Source organism: Monodelphis domestica, chromosome 1, assembly GCF_027887165.1.
Source record: "Monodelphis domestica isolate mMonDom1 chromosome 1, mMonDom1.pri, whole genome shotgun sequence".
Taxonomy (NCBI): domain Eukaryota; kingdom Metazoa; phylum Chordata; class Mammalia; order Didelphimorphia; family Didelphidae; genus Monodelphis; species Monodelphis domestica.
This window is the reverse complement of record NC_077227.1, coordinates 299,053,226-299,071,642: the sequence shown is the minus strand read 5'-3', so window position 1 is coordinate 299,071,642 and position 18,417 is coordinate 299,053,226. Positions and strand designations below refer to the sequence as shown.

Below are 18,417 nucleotides of genomic sequence, written 5' to 3'. Positions count from 1 at the left end.
ATTTAGTGATATTTCTTATATTCATCTAATTCATTTGCTAGGTAGACACTACTTGACTGAGGCCACAGGAAATGATAATTATGCACAAAACACTTTTACCGGACATTTTGATTTATCCTTGGTTCATTGCACTGCGGTCACCTATATTTCCAATGAGAGAATTAAGTTTCTCAGTGCCCTGGAGGAGGAAGCACTGTCATATTTGGAAAAGCATTGCATCTTGGACTTGCTAATTAATATCACCACCAGTGTCCTCTTTTCCCAAACAGGAATAAGATATAAAAGATATAAAAGTTCCTATAGTTTGTTTATACACTTTAGATACTTAAATGCATTTCTCTCTAAAGTTTGAAGTGTTTTCCCTAAAATGTAATAATAAGCTAAATATGTTAATTAAATTACTAAAAAACAAATACCTATTTCACCACCCAAAGCTTTGATCCCTGAAGAAAGATGCTACTTTTAGAAATGATTATAGGCTCCCTGAGGACAAGAGTTTGCCTGGTACATAATAAGAATTTAATAATCTGTGCTACCACTGGAGATAAAAATGCATGCAGAAATAAAATTTCTGACCTCAAGAAGCTTACCCTGTGAAAAAGGGAAGACAACATGTAAAAGCTTAAAAGTTTTGGGGTTAAGATACCTGTGTGTATGGCAGTTATGGTATAAAATCTAGAAAGTCAGAAGCAGAGCCATAAGAAGATTGAAGGATATCTGACTTAGAGTTTTCTGCAAAGTAGAAGTTTTAGGAGGGGGCGGAGTCAAGATGGCTACTTAGCAAGCGGCAAAAGTTCAGACCTAGCGGAAGACCCTTCCTTACTGATTACAGACTGAATTCTCCTATAGCACAGAAATTCAAGCTGAGCAACAGGACAGAGGTGGGGAACCCTCCTTCTGGACTCAAATCAAAAGGTACACCCCCCAAAAGTCAGAACCCGAGAATACTTGGGTCTAAGGGGAAGGCAGAGGGAAGGTCCCAGGACCCCTCCCCCCAACCCAGAAGGCTGAGCCCACAGTGGCAGCGGGAACCTCTGAGCAGGCAAAGGTGCTGGATTGGAGGGTCTACCTTGTGAGCAGCGGGCCGCCGGGCAACAAGTGTCCTGTGTGGATAGCGGGGAGGAAGCCAGGGAGAGTCCGGGGCTGTGGCTGGGTCCCTCCATCAGGCTTCAGTCTCACCATTGCCTCGGGGCACATCCAGACCAATCCAGTTGAACCTAATCCCATCAGGACTCCTCAGAGCTCAGGGAGGCAGGCAAAGGCACTGGGGAACCTTGTGGACAGCAGAGAAGCAGCTGGAGAGAACTGGAGAGAGCCTGGGCAGCCCAGCCTTCCAGTGCCTCAGAGCACATACAGCCCAACCCAGTTGAACTTAATCTGATCAAAAGCCTCCAGAGGACAGGGAAGCTAACATTCCTCCCCGAGAGACTGTACCAAGAGATCTGACAAAGCTCTAAGAGGGGAGACTGACAGCCCCCAAAAAAACCAAAAATGAGAGGAGCAAGAGCACAGACAAATACAAGGAGCAAAGAAGGGGTAAACCCGAGCAAACAGAAAAAGAAGAAAGAAATTACAATAGACAGCTTTTGCACAGGTAATGAGCAAAGAGTGAACAAAACAGATGGGGAGGGATCAGCAAAGGAAAAATCAGAAATCCCAGTGAATTGGATATAGGCTTTGGAAGAACTCAAAATGAAATTCAAAACACAATTAAGAGAGGCTAAAACAAGAAAATGGTGTCTTGAAAGTCAAAATCAACCAGCTGGAAAATGAGGCAAAGGAGATGAAAGATGAGGCAAAGCAGATGAAAGATGAGATGAAGAAGATGAAAGATGACCTCCAAAGAAAATCAGACCAAAAGGAAAAGGATGACCAAAAAACTAAGGATGAAATCCAGTCTGACAAAAAGAAGGCAGGAGTCTCAATCATGATATCCAACAAAGCCAAAGTAAAAATAAATCTAGTTAAAATAGATAGGGAAGGTCCTGATAAAAGGCAGTATAGACAGTGAGGAAATATCTGTACTCAACATGTATGCACCAAATGGCATAGTTTCCAAATTTCTAAAGGAGAAACTAGAGGAACTCAAGGACAAAATAGATTAAAAAAAAAAACTATACTAGTGGGAGATCTGAACCTTCCTCTATCTGAACTAGATAAATCAAACCAAAAAATAAATAAGATAGAGATAAGAGAAGTGAATGAAATCTTAGAAAAATTAGTTAATAGACATGTGGAGAAAAATAAATAGGAACAAAAAGTAATATACCTTCTTTTCTGCAGCACATGGTACATTCACAAAAATTGACCATGTATTAGGGCATAAAAACATTGCAAACAAGTGCAAAAGAGCAGAAATAATAAATGCAAACTTCTCAGATCACAATGCAATGAAAATAATAATTAGTAAGGGAACATAGAGAGGTAAATTGAAAATTAATATGAAATTAAAGAATATGATTCTCCAAAACCAGTTAGTTAAAGAACAAATCATAGAAACAATTAAAACTTAATTGAAGAAAATGACAATGATGAGACATCCTTTCAAAACCTATGGGATGCAGCCAAAGCAGTACTCAGGAGGAAATTTCTATCCTTGAGTTCATATATTAACAAATTAAGAAGGGCAGAGGTCAATGAATTGGGGATGCAAATTAAAAAATTAGAAAGCAAACAAATTAAAAATCCTCAGGTGAAGACTAAATTAGAGATCCCAAAACTCAAAGGAGAAATTAATAAAATTGAAAGTCAAACAACTATTGATTTAATAAATAGGACTAGAAGCTGGTACTTTGAAAAAAAAAACAAATAAAATAGACAAAGTACCAGTCAATCTAATTAAAAAAGAAAAGAAATAAACCAAATTGACAGTATCTAAGATGAAAAAGGAGACCTCACCTCTAATGAAAAGGAAATTAAGGCAATCATTAAAAACTACTATGCCCAATTATATGGCAACAAATATGGCAATCTAGGTGATATGGATGTATACTTACAAAAATATAAATTGCCTAGACTAAAAGAGGAAGAAATAAATTACCTTAACAACCCCATATCAGAAAAAGAAATTGAACAAGCTATCAAAGAATTCCCTAAGGAAAAATCCCCAAGTCCAGGTGGATTCACAAATGAATTCTATCAAACATTCAAAGAATAACTAATCCCAGTATTAAACAAACTATTTGACTGAATAAGCCAAGAAGGAGTTCTACCAAATTCATTTTATGACACAAATATGGTACTGATCCCAAAGCCAGGCAGGTCAAAAAAAGAGAAAGAAAACTATAGACCAATGTCCCTAATGAATATAGATGCAAAAATCTTAGATAGGATACTAGCAAAAAGACTCCAGCAAGTCATCACAAGGGTCATCCACTATGACCAGACAGGATTCATACTCAGAATGCAAGGATGGTTCCACATAATTGACCATATAAACAAGCAAACTGACAAAAATCACATGATTATCTCAAAAGATGCAGAAAAAGCCTTTGATAAAATACAACACCCATTCCTATTGAAAACACTAGAAAGCATAGGAATAGAAGGGCTTTTCCTAAAAATAATAAACAGTATATATCTAAAACCATCAGCAAGCATCATCTGCAATGGGGAAAAACTTGAAGCCTTCCCAATAAGATCAGGAGTAAAACAAGGATGCTCATTATCACCTCTATTATTTACCATTTTACTAGAAACACTAACAGTAGCAATTAGAGAAGAAAAAGAAATTGAAGGTATTAAAATTGCCAATGAAGAGACCAAGCTATCACTCCTTGCAGATTTTAACCCATTTCAGCAGCAAGAATTAACAAGAGAAATTCCATTTAAAATCACCCTAGACAATATAAAACACCTAGGAATCTATCTGCTGAGACAAACAGAGGAACTATATGAACACAACTACAAAACACTTACCACACAGTTAAAACTAGATCTAAACGATTGGAAAAACATTGATTGCTCGTGTGTGGGACAAGCTAACATAATAAAAATGACAATCCTACCCAAATTAATTTACTTATTTAGTGCCATACCCATTGAACTACCAAAAAACTTCTTTCTTTACTGAATTATAAAAAACTGTAACTAAGTTCATTTGGAAGAACAAAAGATCAAGGATATCCAGGGAAATCATGAAAAAAAATGCAAAGGAAGGAGGACTTGCAGTCCCAGATCTCAAACTATACTATAAAACAGTGGTTATCAAAACAATTTGGTACTGGCTAAGAGACAGAAAGCAGGATCAGTGGAATAGACTTGGCATAAATGATCTCAGCAAGACAGTTTATGACAAACCCAAAGACCCCAAATTTTGGGACAAAAATCCAGTATTTGATAAAAACTGCTGGGAAAAATTGGAAGACAGTGTGAGAGAGATTAGGTTTGGATCAACACCTCACACCCTACACCAAGATAAATTCAGAATGGGTGAATGACTTGAACATAAAGAAGGAAACTATAAGTAAATTAGGTGAACACAAAATAGTATACATGTCAGACCTTTGGGAAGAGAAAGATTTTAAAACCAAGCAAGACTTAGAAAGAGTCACAAAATATAAAATAAATAATTTTGACTCCATCAAATTAAAAAGGTTTAGTACAAACAAAACCAATGTAACTAAAATCAGAAGGTAAGCAAGAAATTGGATAACAATCTTCATAAAAACCTCTGACAAAGGTTTAATTATTCAAATTTACAAAGAGCTAAATTAATTGTACAAAAAAATCAAGCCATTCTCTAATTGATAAATGGGCAAGGGACATGAACAGGCAGTTCTCAGCCAAAGAAATCAAAACTATTAATAAGCACATGAAAAAGTGTTCTACATCTCTTATAATCAGAGAGATGCAAATCAAAACAATTCTGAGGGATCACTTCACACCTAGCAGATTGGCTAACATAACAGCAAAGGAAAGTAATGAATGCTGGAGGGGATGTGGCAAAGTGGGGACATTAATTCATTGCTGGTGGAGTTGTGAACTGATCCAGCCATTCTGGAGGGCAATTTGGAACTATGCCCAAAGAGCAATAAAAGCCTGTCTGCCCTTTGATCCAGCCATAGCACTGCTGGGTTTGTACCCCAAAGAGATATTAAGGAAAAAGACTTGTACAAGAATATTCATAGCTGCGCTTTTTATGGTGGCCAAAAATTTGAAAATGAGGGGATGCCCTTCAATTGGGGAATGGCTGAACAAATTGTGGTATATGTTGGTGATGGAATACTATTGTGCTAAAAGGAATAATAAAGTGGAGGAATTCCATGGAGACTGGAACAACCTCCAGGAAGTGATGCAGAGTGAAAGGGGCAGAGCCAGGAGAACATTGTACACAGAGACTGACACATTGTGGTACAATCGAAGGTAATGGACTTCTCCATTGATGTCAATGCAGTGTCCCTAAACATTCTGCAGGGATCTAAAAAACACTATCCACAGGCAGAGGACTAATTGAGGGAGTAAAAACGCTGATGAAAAGCAACTGCTTGACTGCAGGGGTGGAGGGGATATGACTGAGGTGAGAATCTAAATGAACACTCTAATGCAGATACCAACAACATGGAAATGGGTTCGAATCAAGAACACATGTGATACCCAGTGAAATCACGTGTCGGCTATGGGAGAAATGGGGGGGGAGGGAAGAAAAGAAAATGATCTTTGTTTCCAATGAATAATGTTTGGAAATGACCAAATAAAACAATGTTTAAAAAAATCCATTAAGTAGAAAAGGCTAGGAAGATTTGCCTAAAAAAAAAAAAAGTAGAGGTTTAGGAGGAGGGAACCAGAGAGTGGAGAGATGTTCAGAGGTAAGAAAGTTATAGGATATAAGGGCGGCAGAGATACTGTGGTAATTTCTGGAGAGTCAAAATCAGAGACAAGAAAGAGATTCTAGGATTTTTCATAACAAGATATGTAGACATGAATCAAATAAGTAGTTGCAGAGAATTCTAAGCAAAAATGAATCAGACTTATTAGAGCAATATCAAATAACTTATTATTGATATAATCAGTGGGAAGTTGGTATTTAAGCATCATTGGGACTGTTTCTCATTAAGGCAGTTAATGACCCCTTTTTCATTTCACCCCAACATAATTCAATTGAATATCAAACTAGGTCCTCTTCTTTCCAGTGGCCTCACTTTCTTTCTGATGATCATTTTCCTTGCTACTCAAATGATTTGCACTGCTGGGATATGTAATAGTGTTTCAATAGGTATTGCTGCTTCTTGCCAGCACTTAAAAATCTTCTAGGACCTTTTTAATAGTCATAGGGTTGATACCAGAGAAAGGAAACATAAAAAGATGAAGACAGTCAGTGACAAACCCAACTAATAGAGCCTCCACTCTACATGGGGACAATAACTCCTGACACTTCAACTTCTAGGTTCAGTTGGGGTTCACTACAGCAACAACCAAAACAAAAAGGATCTGTTTTCACGTGTTAGCTGGTTTTGACAGTACTAGTTGGTTCACAATGTTGCTTGATTGAAGGACTCCCCATTATGAAATATGCAGATGTTTAATCCTGCTTAGAGGTAATTCAGGAAAAAAACTTCTCCTCAAGGATCTGAAAAACTGAAAAAAAATCTTTAAAATATACTTCCCAGGAGCTTGAGGAACAAGGGCAGATTGACTACAGCAAGTTATTTTCATGAGGGGGTTCAAAATTATTGAACAATCAGTCAGAGCCAAGGATTTCAACAAGGGTTAGGAGAGAACCTTGTATTTAATCTTGTGTCCAGCTGAATAAATAATAGTCCCATTTCATGAGAACAAGTAGTTTCATAGACAAATTCAAAATTCATTGTATCTGAAATTCCTTTTTCCCAAATGACAGCTTTCCTTAAATTACTCACCTGCTCTTGAGCTGCTGGGCCCAAGGGCTTCAAGATAGCATTATTGACAGGGTTAAGTAAAGAGGGTAGAATCATTTAAAAACTGGCATGACCTCTGTAGCATTTCTGTGAATTTCCCATTTCTGAGTCCTTGGGATCTGAATAATGTTATTAAACGCCTTTCCAAGATGAGCAATCTTTTTGAAAGCCAGAAGTCTTTATGGATGTTTGTAATGGATGCTGGGAAGTTGAGGTGAGAGTCTTGTCTTACCCTGCTAAAAGGAAAATAAACTATATTTGTTTCTTTTCTTCCATTTGTATACCAGGGGAAAGCTCTGCTATGCTGATCTCATATTAGACACCCTAAAATTATATTGCCTTTCTTCAAAAGTCATTTTTAGAACAATTGCTCACCTCCAACCTCTCTCACCTCTGTATTCCCAGCCTCATAAGTCCTTCCTTTTGAAGCTGGAATCTGCCATCTCCACCCCACCCCAGAAAAGAGAAGTACTAGTCATTCTTGACATATTTAGATAACACACATATATGTATGCATGGGCACATATGTACACAAACCTAACATCCTAAATATTATGCTAACATAGCTAGAAAAGTATTGCTAGAAAACAATTTTTCTTCTGTTCAGTCATATGCTGCAGACATGCTTCTGTGTAGACTACCAGGCTAAAATCAATCAATCAACCAACTAACATTTACCAAGTACTTACTATAAAGCAGGTACTGCACTGAAGCTTGGCGGTATAAAAAGAGTAAATGAAGCAGTCCCTGATTCATCTGTATTCTTTTGGTTGTGGTTCAGACATTCCCATATCTTTGTGACCCCTTTGAGGAATTTTATTTTTCCTTTTTCAATATTTTATTTTTCCCAGTTACATGTAAAAACAATATTTAATACTCTTTTATAAAGATTTTTAAGCTCTAAATTCTCTCTCTTCCTCCCCTTCTCCAACCTTAAGGAGGCAAGAAATTTGATATACACCATACATATGTAGTCATGAAAAACATTTCTACTTTACTCATGTTGTGAAAGAAAACACATACAAACAAGCAAAAAGTAAGCTTCAATCTCCATTAACATTCCATTGTTCTTTCTCTAGAATTGAATAGCATTCTTCATTATGAATCCTTTGGAATGATTCAGGATCATTGTATTGCTAACCATAGTTAAGTCTTCATAGTTGATCATCATACAGTGTTCTGATTCTCTTCACTTCACTTTGCTTCAGTTCATATAAATCATCCCAAGATTTTCTTTTAGTACAATAGTATTCCATCACAACATATAACACAACTTGTTTAGCCATTTCCATTTCGAGTTTTCTTGACAAAGATACTGGAGTGGTTAGTCATTTCCTTCTTTAGCTCGTTTTACAGATGGGGAAACTCAACCAAGCATGGTCAAGTGATTGGCCCAAGGTTACACAGCTAATAACTTCCTGAAGATGGATTTGAACTCAAGTTTTCCTGGCTTCAGATCCAGCACTCTGTCCACTGCCCCACCTTGTTGTTCTCTTTGTATCCTAGCCCTGCCACTTAACTAAATACATGTCCACTTCCCCTCTGTGGGCTTCAGATTCCATTAAATAATGAGTTTGAGCTAGATGATCCCTTTCCAGCTATAATTCATATAGACTGTTTTTTAACGTGATGATTACTCAATTAGATTCATCAGTTAACTGACAACCAATCATATAGAAATCCATCACTAAGTGCTCCCTCATTTCCTTGGAGAGGTAGAAGACTATGCATGCAGAACAAGTTATATGAATTGGTTTGACTTAACTGGTTTGGGTGAGTGGTTAGGGTGATATGTTCAGAACCATGAAAACAAAAGGCATTCATAAAGTGTCCGTTTTTAAAAATAAAATATCTAAAACAAATTAGTTATTAAGATGAACCACCCAAAATTTTAGTGTTCTCCTATAAAAATAATCAGTGAATTTAAGTGAAAGAAACATTGAGAAATGAAAGGTGGGTTTAACCTAGACTGAATGATTCCCAAAAAGGTTAATCCTTTTTCTTTAGAAACAAGGCCTTTTTTTGGCCAAAAAGTCTCTATATTTTGCCTCTGTGAAAAAGCAAACAAATAGAAATATTGAAGCTTACTGTGCAAATCTTAGAAAAAGACCACTGGGAATAGGATATTCCTAATATTTGGAGGAGACTTTCTCAGATAATATTTATACATCCAAACTGGTTATTCAGGGAATCTTATAATTAGATTTGCCAGAACAATCAAACAAGTTCCAGTTCAGAGGACAACCTATAAGTTGTGGAACAGAAACAGATTGGGCTTATTTTATTAAAAATTGCTTAGAAGAAAATAAACAAAATTGAGCTAAGTTTCAAGAAAGGTTAGTAAAGAGAACTACAGGAATAAGAGCAACTGATTGTTGTTGGGTTTTTTTAAAACCCTTACTTTCTGTCTTAGAATTAATACTGTTTATTGGTTCTAAGGCAGAAGGGCTAGGCAATGGGGGTTAAGTGACTTGCTCAGGATCACACAGCTAGAAAGTGTCCGAGGCCAGATTTGAACCCAAGACCTCTTGCCTCTAGGCCTGGCTCTCAAACCACTGAGCCAGGTAACTAGGTAGCTGCCCCCCAAATGATTGTTCTCTTTTGATCAGATATATAAGTAACTGAAGTGAGAACCAAGAACTTCAATGCCCTCTCACCAGGAAGCATATTTAATGGCATAAACGTTGGCCTAATTTAGATTTTTGAAGTAGATTGTCTACTGAAAATTGATTATAAATCAATATAGGGTGACAAAAACCAACCAATGGGGGGATTAGGAGGGGATAATGTGTCACATATGAATTCATTTACTGTAATCAATATTCAGAAGGTATGTTACTTAATTTCACTATCAATTATAGTACTTTTAAAAAATTATAATTTTTTTTCTTAAGAAATGAGACAACATGCTTCTCAACTCTTTAATATCCATGTATAGAATATTTGCTCAGTGAATTTATGTTGTTCAGTTATTTTCAATCATGTCTGACTGTTTGTGACCACATTTGAGCTGGGATTTTCTGGCAAATACATTGAAGTGTTTTGTCATTTCCTTCTCCAGTTCACTGTATAAATTAGGAAAAGTGAAGTAAATAGTGTTAAGTGATTTATAGTGTCTGAGGCTGGATTCAAATTCAGGAAGATGAGTCTTCCTGACTTAAAGCTGATCACTCTCCCACTGTGCCACATACTTACACAACTTGGATGATTATCTGATAAATACAACTCAGCCTGCTTTATCTTGCTACATGTACCCATAACTGTAATTAGAGTTTTGCCCCAAGGTACCAACATTAGAAAAGATGCTTTCTCCCAGAATGGTCCTCTAAACCACTTCCTATATAGCATATCACATGACCCATCTATTCACCCAAGCCCTGTACTACCCTTCATAGAGTCACTTTTTTGTGGTATATTTTACTTAGGTTTTACTTTTTCTCATGTCCAAGTTCCTCTTCCATTCTACAGATTCTCCTTCCCTAGATTCTCTTTCTCTAGAACTTAAGGACCAGAATTTGCTTGCCTTTTATATCATACACCATGTTTGTAGTCTGGTGAAATCTATGGATCTCTTCTCAGAATAATGTTTTCAAATATTGAAATAAATGCTAAATTTCAATTAGAGGTTAGAGAAAATAAAGATTTTTTTCTACCCATCCAAATTAATAGCCCTTTGAAATCGATCTATCGAAAAGGCCTGTAAACCCCAAGTTAAGATCCTAGAGCAGTGATAGTGAACTTTTTAGAGACTGAGTGCCATGCCCCTTCCCTCTCACCTAGTGCAGGGTGTGCCCTGCCCCCCCCCTTTATTCCACACAGGGGAGGAAGAAAGAACTCCCATCAGGCTGATGGGTGGAGGGGCAGGTGAAGTAAGGAATGTCCTCAGTGAGTTAGAAAGGGGGAAGGGAGTGGACCAAGTGCTCTGCTCCCCTCCAGCTCTGCCCCCTGTGAGCAGCCCACTTACCTTCTGTGTGCTCCCATTGGGCTGCTGGGCAGAGGGAGGAGGATGTGAAAAAAATGTCATCAGGCACAGTGGAGAGGGGAGGGGCACAGCTCTGGCAAAGTTACTCTGCCTTTCTAGTAATTAATTCATCTGGGGGTGGGGGGCAGCACTATTAGCCACAGAAAGAGCTCTGTAAGCCATCTTTGGCACCCATGCCATAGGTTCACCATCCCTGTCCTAGAGGATCTCCTCTCCTAGCATGACTCCATTTGAGACAAATGGTCCTCTACATATACATCTACCTAGAGCAATGTCTGAAATGGAGAACCTCCTCATATCCTTAATCAAGGCTGCTCAGACAATGTAAACTCATGTCCATATCATCTTTGAGCATTATTAAATTTCCACTATGAGTATTTTTATTTCTACAATTGACTATACAACTATACAAATCAAGGCTTGATTTATTATTTTTGTTTGATTGTCTAAACTTAAAAGTGGTGGAAGTAAATGTTAATATAGAAGATTTAATATAAAAATTGTGTCTTCCTTTTTAGAAAGCTAGTTGTTAATATTTACCAGTACACTGCTAATATATACCCACATCCACACCATACATATTTTTGTATGTTTGTGAGACAAGACCCCTAAGATCTGGAAAAAATAGACATTCCATTTGTCACCTGGACACATCTGACCACATGATTCCCATTAAGGATTATTTGAAAACAAAAGAATGACTGAATTTTTCTTGCAGTTTTCATATGCTTGTCTGTGTGCTAATGAGGCACTTTTATCTCAGGCTATTTAGCTGCCCTCACAAAATAACTTCTATAGCTAAGAATTTATTTTTAAAAGGTACATGAATTAAACTAGGATAAAAGTATATAGCAGTTAGAAATTGAGACACATAGAGTAAATTAGATGTAGGTTTCTAAATGATTTGTTCTTTTATAGAGTTCTTAAGTAGCTGTATACATTTGAAGGTATCAGTTAGAATAATTACCAACAGCCTATGTGACTAGTCTGAGGTATATTTTCAACTTAACTCACTTCAACAAACATTTGTTGAGTACCTACTATGTGCAAGGCATGTATACAAAGACCAAAGCAACTCAGTTCTTGCCCTCAATAAGCCTACATTCCACTGGGAGCTACAAAATGTGTATGTATATATTTATATGTATATATACATATATATAACACATAAATATATATAAAATTTATACAAAATAAGCTCAGTTATTTGAAGGGAGAGATAACATCTGGCAAGGATGGAGGCCAGAGCTCATCAGGAAAAGCTCATGGGTAGCATGTGAGCTATGCTTTGAAAGAAACTAGGAATTCTAAAAGGCAAGGACTGAATAAGAAGTACATTGATGACAAAGGGGACAGCCTATGCAGATATAGAGGGGAGATGGATTGTCCTATATGTCAAAGAGCTTTTAGGACAGTTTGACTAGAAGTAATATGAAATGACTAAAAAGTCTTTAGATAGGAACAAAACTAGGAAGTGTTTTAAGATGAAGGCTGTATTTCATCCTAGAGACAAGAAAAAAACCACTGAAGTTTGTTGAAAGGAGACATGGTTAATCTACATTTTAAGAATATTAAACATTCTATTTATACTAGCAACATTCTTTTTTTTTTTAATTACACACTGTCAGTGAGAACTTTGTGAAAGTGTGGTTTATTTTGCTTATAGGGTAGAAGAAAGTTTTAAAACATTATTCTGGTCAATATTTGGCTTATCTGAAGTGATCTCGGTGGTGCTGAAGTACAATCACAAGTTCATCGAGAACATCGGCTATGTGCTCTATGGAGTCTATAATGTTACCATGGTGGTCGTGCTTCTCAATATGTTAATAGCCATGATCAACAACTCCTATCAGGAAATTGAGGTAAGCCTAGTTAATTGAATTTTCTATCCTCCCTCACCCCTTTAGTTTAATTTATGTGGCTATAAGAAAATAAAATTGATAGTAGCACATCCTTTGGTCTAAATAGAGAAAAAATAAATCATTAAAAATAGAGATTTGTTATTCCTGGGTTCTTGTGCTCTTAAATGAATTACTAATATTGAATTTTATCCCTTGATGTAACCCCTTGATCAACCCAATTTTTTCTTGGGTTTTAAGATATCAAGTTGTAAACTTGTCCATGTACTTCTAAATGAAAAAAAAAAAAAGAACTGTCTCTGAAAATAAATAGGATGAGATCTATGTTAAAAGCACTTACCATGCCTTCTGAAAGTTATTCAGATATACATTGAGGGCTATGATGTTTCTAGATAAACTGATGATTTCTCTACAGTCTTTGACTAGTACGAATAGGTTGAAGAGAGTTAACAACCAGTGAAATCCTAGGTCTGTTAAAATAATGAAAGGCTTTTAATTTGATTTCTAAATTATGATTAGTTCTGTTTGGGCATAAATATGCATATCAAATATATGGTAAACTATCTCCACAGCATCTCTCCACTCGCACGGCAAACTTACTGGGCTTGCACCAATGTTTCACCCAACAATCTCCTTCACTTGTCAGGTCTTTTAGATGAATCTTTAAATGTAAAAAACACTGAGATTTTCCCAATCTCACCAAGCAGTTCTTGGAACCTCCTTTCATAACAAGGTCAGCCCTAAGAGTGAAAGTCAGTTGGGTAACTGTCTCTCAAAGCACTCTGGGAAAATTCTCTCTTACCCATAAAATCCATCTCATATTCCATTCAGACTTTTTTAAGAAACCTAACATAACTCTCTTATGCACCTATCAATAACATATGCTACTTTACTCTATTTCCTAATGAACTCTTAAATAATAAATAATTATATACATGTTATAGAACATAGGAAGTTCTACCAGGAGCTTCCCAACTCTGCAGAACTGTAATCTGACCACAGGAGGACCCTTTCCCAATTGTTAGTGCATTCCTTTATGCAAAGGTTAAACAAACCACTTAGAAACATTTTAGAAGTCATACAATATTAAAGTTATAAAGGACCTCAGAGACCACTTAGTTTAATTCATCTCTAAAAGAAAAGAAACATATCTCAAATGTATACATACAAAACTTGTTTGAAAGCTTAAGTACCCGATTTCCGGGTAATCATGGCTGCAATCTAGACGCCACATACTTCCTCTCCCCGGCACCGAACGAAATAGACTACATCAAAGGAGCATAAAATCACCTTTGGAGGAACAGAAGGACTCCCCAGTACCCCACAGAGGCAAAGGTACATGGGGCTTGAACATTTCCACACTAAAATAAGAAGGAAAAGCTTGCACAGAAAAGTGAACTGAGCCACCCTTCCCCCACCCTACCTCCCCCACTAAACCAGAGTGAGCTACCTGAGCGCTCACCTGGACAGCGAGTGAGTGGGGAGCGTCTCTGTCTGGGGGGGCACTCCAGGGTCCTTGGGATTTGTGGACTGCCAGGATAAGGCGTCTCAGGGTGGTTTCACTGGAGAATCCAGCAGAGCTATACTTGGGGCGGGCTGCGCTGAACACCAGGGGCGGACCACGCGCTGATTATCTGGGCGGAGCTGAACACCTGGGCAGTGTGGCTGTGATCAGGGACCCAGCACTCTAACAAACCTCGGAGGCTGGGAAGAACTAGTCTGAAGCAACCTAAATTCACAGAAAAACCGCCCATATAACCCAGACCCCAGACCAAAAAGGAAAGGGGAATAAAATCACCAAAGGGATGGCTCACATGGCCCAAAATCAAGCCTCCAGGAAGAAAGGGAAAAAAGTGACTATTGAAAACTTTTATGGTGGAAGTACCCAAGGAAAAGAGGAGAATGAGGAGGAAATCCAAAAAAATTCAGAACACGCCTCCCAAAATGGAAACTATCAACAAGCTCTGGAAGATCTCAAACTGGAACTAATACAAAAGATGGAAACCTGGAAAGAAAAATGGGAGAAAGAGATCAGCTGTCTGACAGATAAGAATGCTCAATCGGAAAAAGAACTCGAAGCATCCAATAGAAGGGCAGACAAGGCTGAAAAGCAAAACCAGTCCCTAACGACCAGAATTAAGCACCTCGAAGAAAGCGAGATGATAAAACAGCAAGAATCAATAAAGCAAACCCAAATAATTAATGAATTAGAAGAAAACATAAAATATCTCACTGAGAAGGTCACAGACCTGGAGAACAGAGGGAGACGAGAAAATCTCCGTATTATCGGTCTCCCAGAAAAAACAGAGGTAAACAACAAACTGGATATTATTCTCCAGGAGATTATAAAAGAAAATTGCCCCCACGTTCTGGAGCAAGGGGGCAAAATAGAAATAGAAAGGATTCATAGAACACCCTCTATACTAAATCCCCAAAAGACAACGCCTAGGAATGTAATTGCCAAATTCAAGAGCTTCCAAGTAAAGGAGAAAATCCTACAAGAAGCCAAGAAGAGGAGCTTCAGATATAAGGGGGCTCCCATAAGGATCACACACGACTTAGCAGCTAACACACTAAGAGACCGCAAAGCATGGAACACGATATTTAGAAAGGCAAGAGAGCTGGGTCTCCAACCAAGAATCAACTACCCAGCAAAACTGACTATATACTTCCAGGGGAAAGTATGGGCATTCAACAAAATAGAAGATTTCCAAGCATTTGATAAGAAAAGACCAGAGCTCTGTGGAAAGTTCGATATCCAAGCACAGAAAGCAAGAGAAACATGAAAAGGTAAATATGAAAGAAAGGGAAAAGGAGATGAATCTTATCTTTTTCTTTAAGTCAAACTCTCTTCTATAAGGACTACATTTACATCAAATTATATATATTAATATGTGGGGAAAATGTTTTGTGTAACTCTCATAAATTGTATCATCATAAGACTAGTTAGAAGAAACATGCATAGGGAAACACTGGGGCATTAAGAAGATTTGGGGAAAGTTGGGGCAAAGAAAGGAAAAGGGAGGGGGGAACCGCAATAATACTAAGATTAACTTCAAGAAATAGGGGGGGAATCAATAGAATAATCTTTCCCATATAAAGATACACATGGGAAGGGGAGGGGAAGAACTCTCATATGAGAAGGAGAGGAAGAGAGCGTGAAGTGGAATTACTTAAACCTTACTCTCAGTGAAATCAAATCTGAGAGGGAAGAACATCTAGATCCAGTGGGATCCTGAATTCTATCTTATCCATTAGGGCAAGAAAGAAAGGAAAATCAAGGAGGGGGAGGGGGGAGGGAGTACAAAAAAGGAGGGAAGGAGAGGGGGGAGGGGAAGGGAGCATAAAAAGGGAGGGGCTAGAAAGGGAAGCATCTCAAGGGAGGGGACTAGGGGGACTGACCTAAAGTAAATCACTGGTTCAAAAGAAGAAAGCTAAAGAAGAAATGTCAGAACTAGGGGAAGACATCAAAATGCCAGCGAATCCACAAATAACAATCATAACTTTGAACGTGAATGGTATGAACTCACCCATAAAACGTAGACAAATAGCAGATTGGATTAGAACCCCAAACCCTACCATATGTTGTCTTCAAGAAACACATATGAGACGGGTTGACACTCACAAGGTTAGAATTAAAGGTTGGAGTAAGACCTTTTGGGCCTCAACCGATAGAAAGAAGGCAGGAGTTGCAATCATGATATCTGACAAAGCCAAAGTACAAATAGACCTGATCAAAAGGGATAGGGAAAGTAAATATATTCTGCTAAAAGGAAGTATAGACAATGAGGAAATATCAATAATCAACATGTATGCACCAAATGGTATAGCATCCAAATTTTTAATAGAGAAACTAGGAGAATTGAAGGAGGAAATAGAAAGTAAAACCATATTAGTGGGAGACTTGAACCAACAACTATCAAATTTAGATAAATCAAACCAAAAAATAAATAAGAAAGAGGTAAAAGAGGTGAATGAAATCTTAGAAAAATTAGAGTTAATAGACATATGGAGAAAAATAAATAGGGACAAAAAAGAATACACCTTCTTTTCTGCACCACATGGCACATTCACAAAAATAGATCATACACTAGGTCATAGAAACATGGCACTCAAATGCAGAAAAGCAGAAATATTAACTGCAGCCTTTTCAGATCACAAGGCAATTAAAATATTGATCGGCAAGGGTACAGGGAGACCCAAATCAAAAATTAATTGGAAATTAAATAACATGATACTCCAAAATCGGATAGTTAGAGAAGAAATCATAGAAACAATTAACAATTTCGTTGAAGAAAATGACAACGGCGAAACATCCTTTCAAACCTTATGGGATGCAGCCAAGGCAGTACTCAGAGGAAAATTCATATCCCTGAGTGCATATATTATCAAATTATGGAGGACAGAGACCAAGGAATTGGAAATGCAAATCAAAAAACTTGAGAATGAACAAATTAAAAACCCCCAGCAGAAAACCAAATTGGAAATCCTAAAAATTAAGGGAGAAATTAATAAAATCGAAAGTGATAGAACTATTGATTTAATAAATAAGACAAGAAGCTGGTACTTTGAAAAAACAAACAAAATAGACAAAGTACTGGTCAATCTAATTTAAAAAAGGAAGGAATAAAAGCAAATTCACAGCATTAAAGATGAAAAGGGGGACAGCACCTCCGATGAAGATGAAATTAAGGCAATCATTAGAAATTACTTTGCCCAATTATATGGCAATAAATACACCAATTTAGGAGAAATGGATGAATATATACAAAAATACAAACTGCCTAGACTAACAGAAGAGGAAATAGAATTCTTAAATAATCACATATCAGAAATTGAAGTCCAACAAGCCATCAAAGAACTTCCTAAGAAAAAATCCCCAGGGCCTGATGGATTCACCTGTGAATTCTATCAAACATTCAGAGAACAGTTAATCCCAATACTATACAAACTATTTGACATAATAAGCAAAGAGGGAGTTCTACCAAACTCCTTTTATGACACAAGCATGGTACTGATTCCAAAACCAGGCAGGCCAAAAACAGAGAAAGAAAACTATACGCCAATCTCCCTAATGAATATAGATGCAAAAATCTTAAATAGGATACTAGCAAAAAGACTCCAGCAAGTGATTAGAAGGGTCATCCACCATGATCAAGTAGGATTTATACCAGGGATGCAGGGCTGGTTCAATATTAGGAAAACCATCCACATAATTGACCACATCAACAAGCAAACCAACAAGAACCACATGATTATCTCAATAGATGCAGAAAAAGCATTTGATAAAATACAACACCCATTCCTACTAAAAACACTAGAAAGCATAGGAATAGAAGGGTCATTCCTAAAAATAATAAACAGTATATATCTAAAACCATCAGCTAATATCATCTGCAATGGGGATAAACTAAATCCATTCCCATTAAGATCAGGAGTGAAACAAGGATGCCCATTATCACCTCTATTATTTGACATTGTATTAGAAACACTAGCAGTAGCAATCAAGAGAGAAGAAAAAGAAATTGAAGGCATCAAAATAGGCAAGGAGGAGACCAAATTATCGCTCTTTGCAGATGACATGATGGTCTACTTAAAGAATCCTAGAGACTCAACCAAAAAGCTAATCGAAATAATCAACAACTTTAGCAAAGTTGCAGGAGACAAAATAAACCCATAAGTCATCAGCATTTCTATATAA

General features: G+C 37.2%; 1 protein-coding gene across 1 annotated transcript in view; it reads left to right on the top strand.

Annotated features, from left to right (window-relative positions):
* Positions 1 to 18,417, top strand: part of TRPC7 (transient receptor potential cation channel subfamily C member 7) — a 460,933-nt gene that overhangs the window by 388,006 nt on the left and 54,510 nt on the right. Inside the window, exon 8 of the mRNA XM_016428186.2 lies at positions 12,524 to 12,719. Coding sequence (XP_016283672.2) covers positions 12,524 to 12,719 — 196 coding nt within the window. The remainder of the gene's footprint in view (positions 1 to 12,523; positions 12,720 to 18,417) is intronic.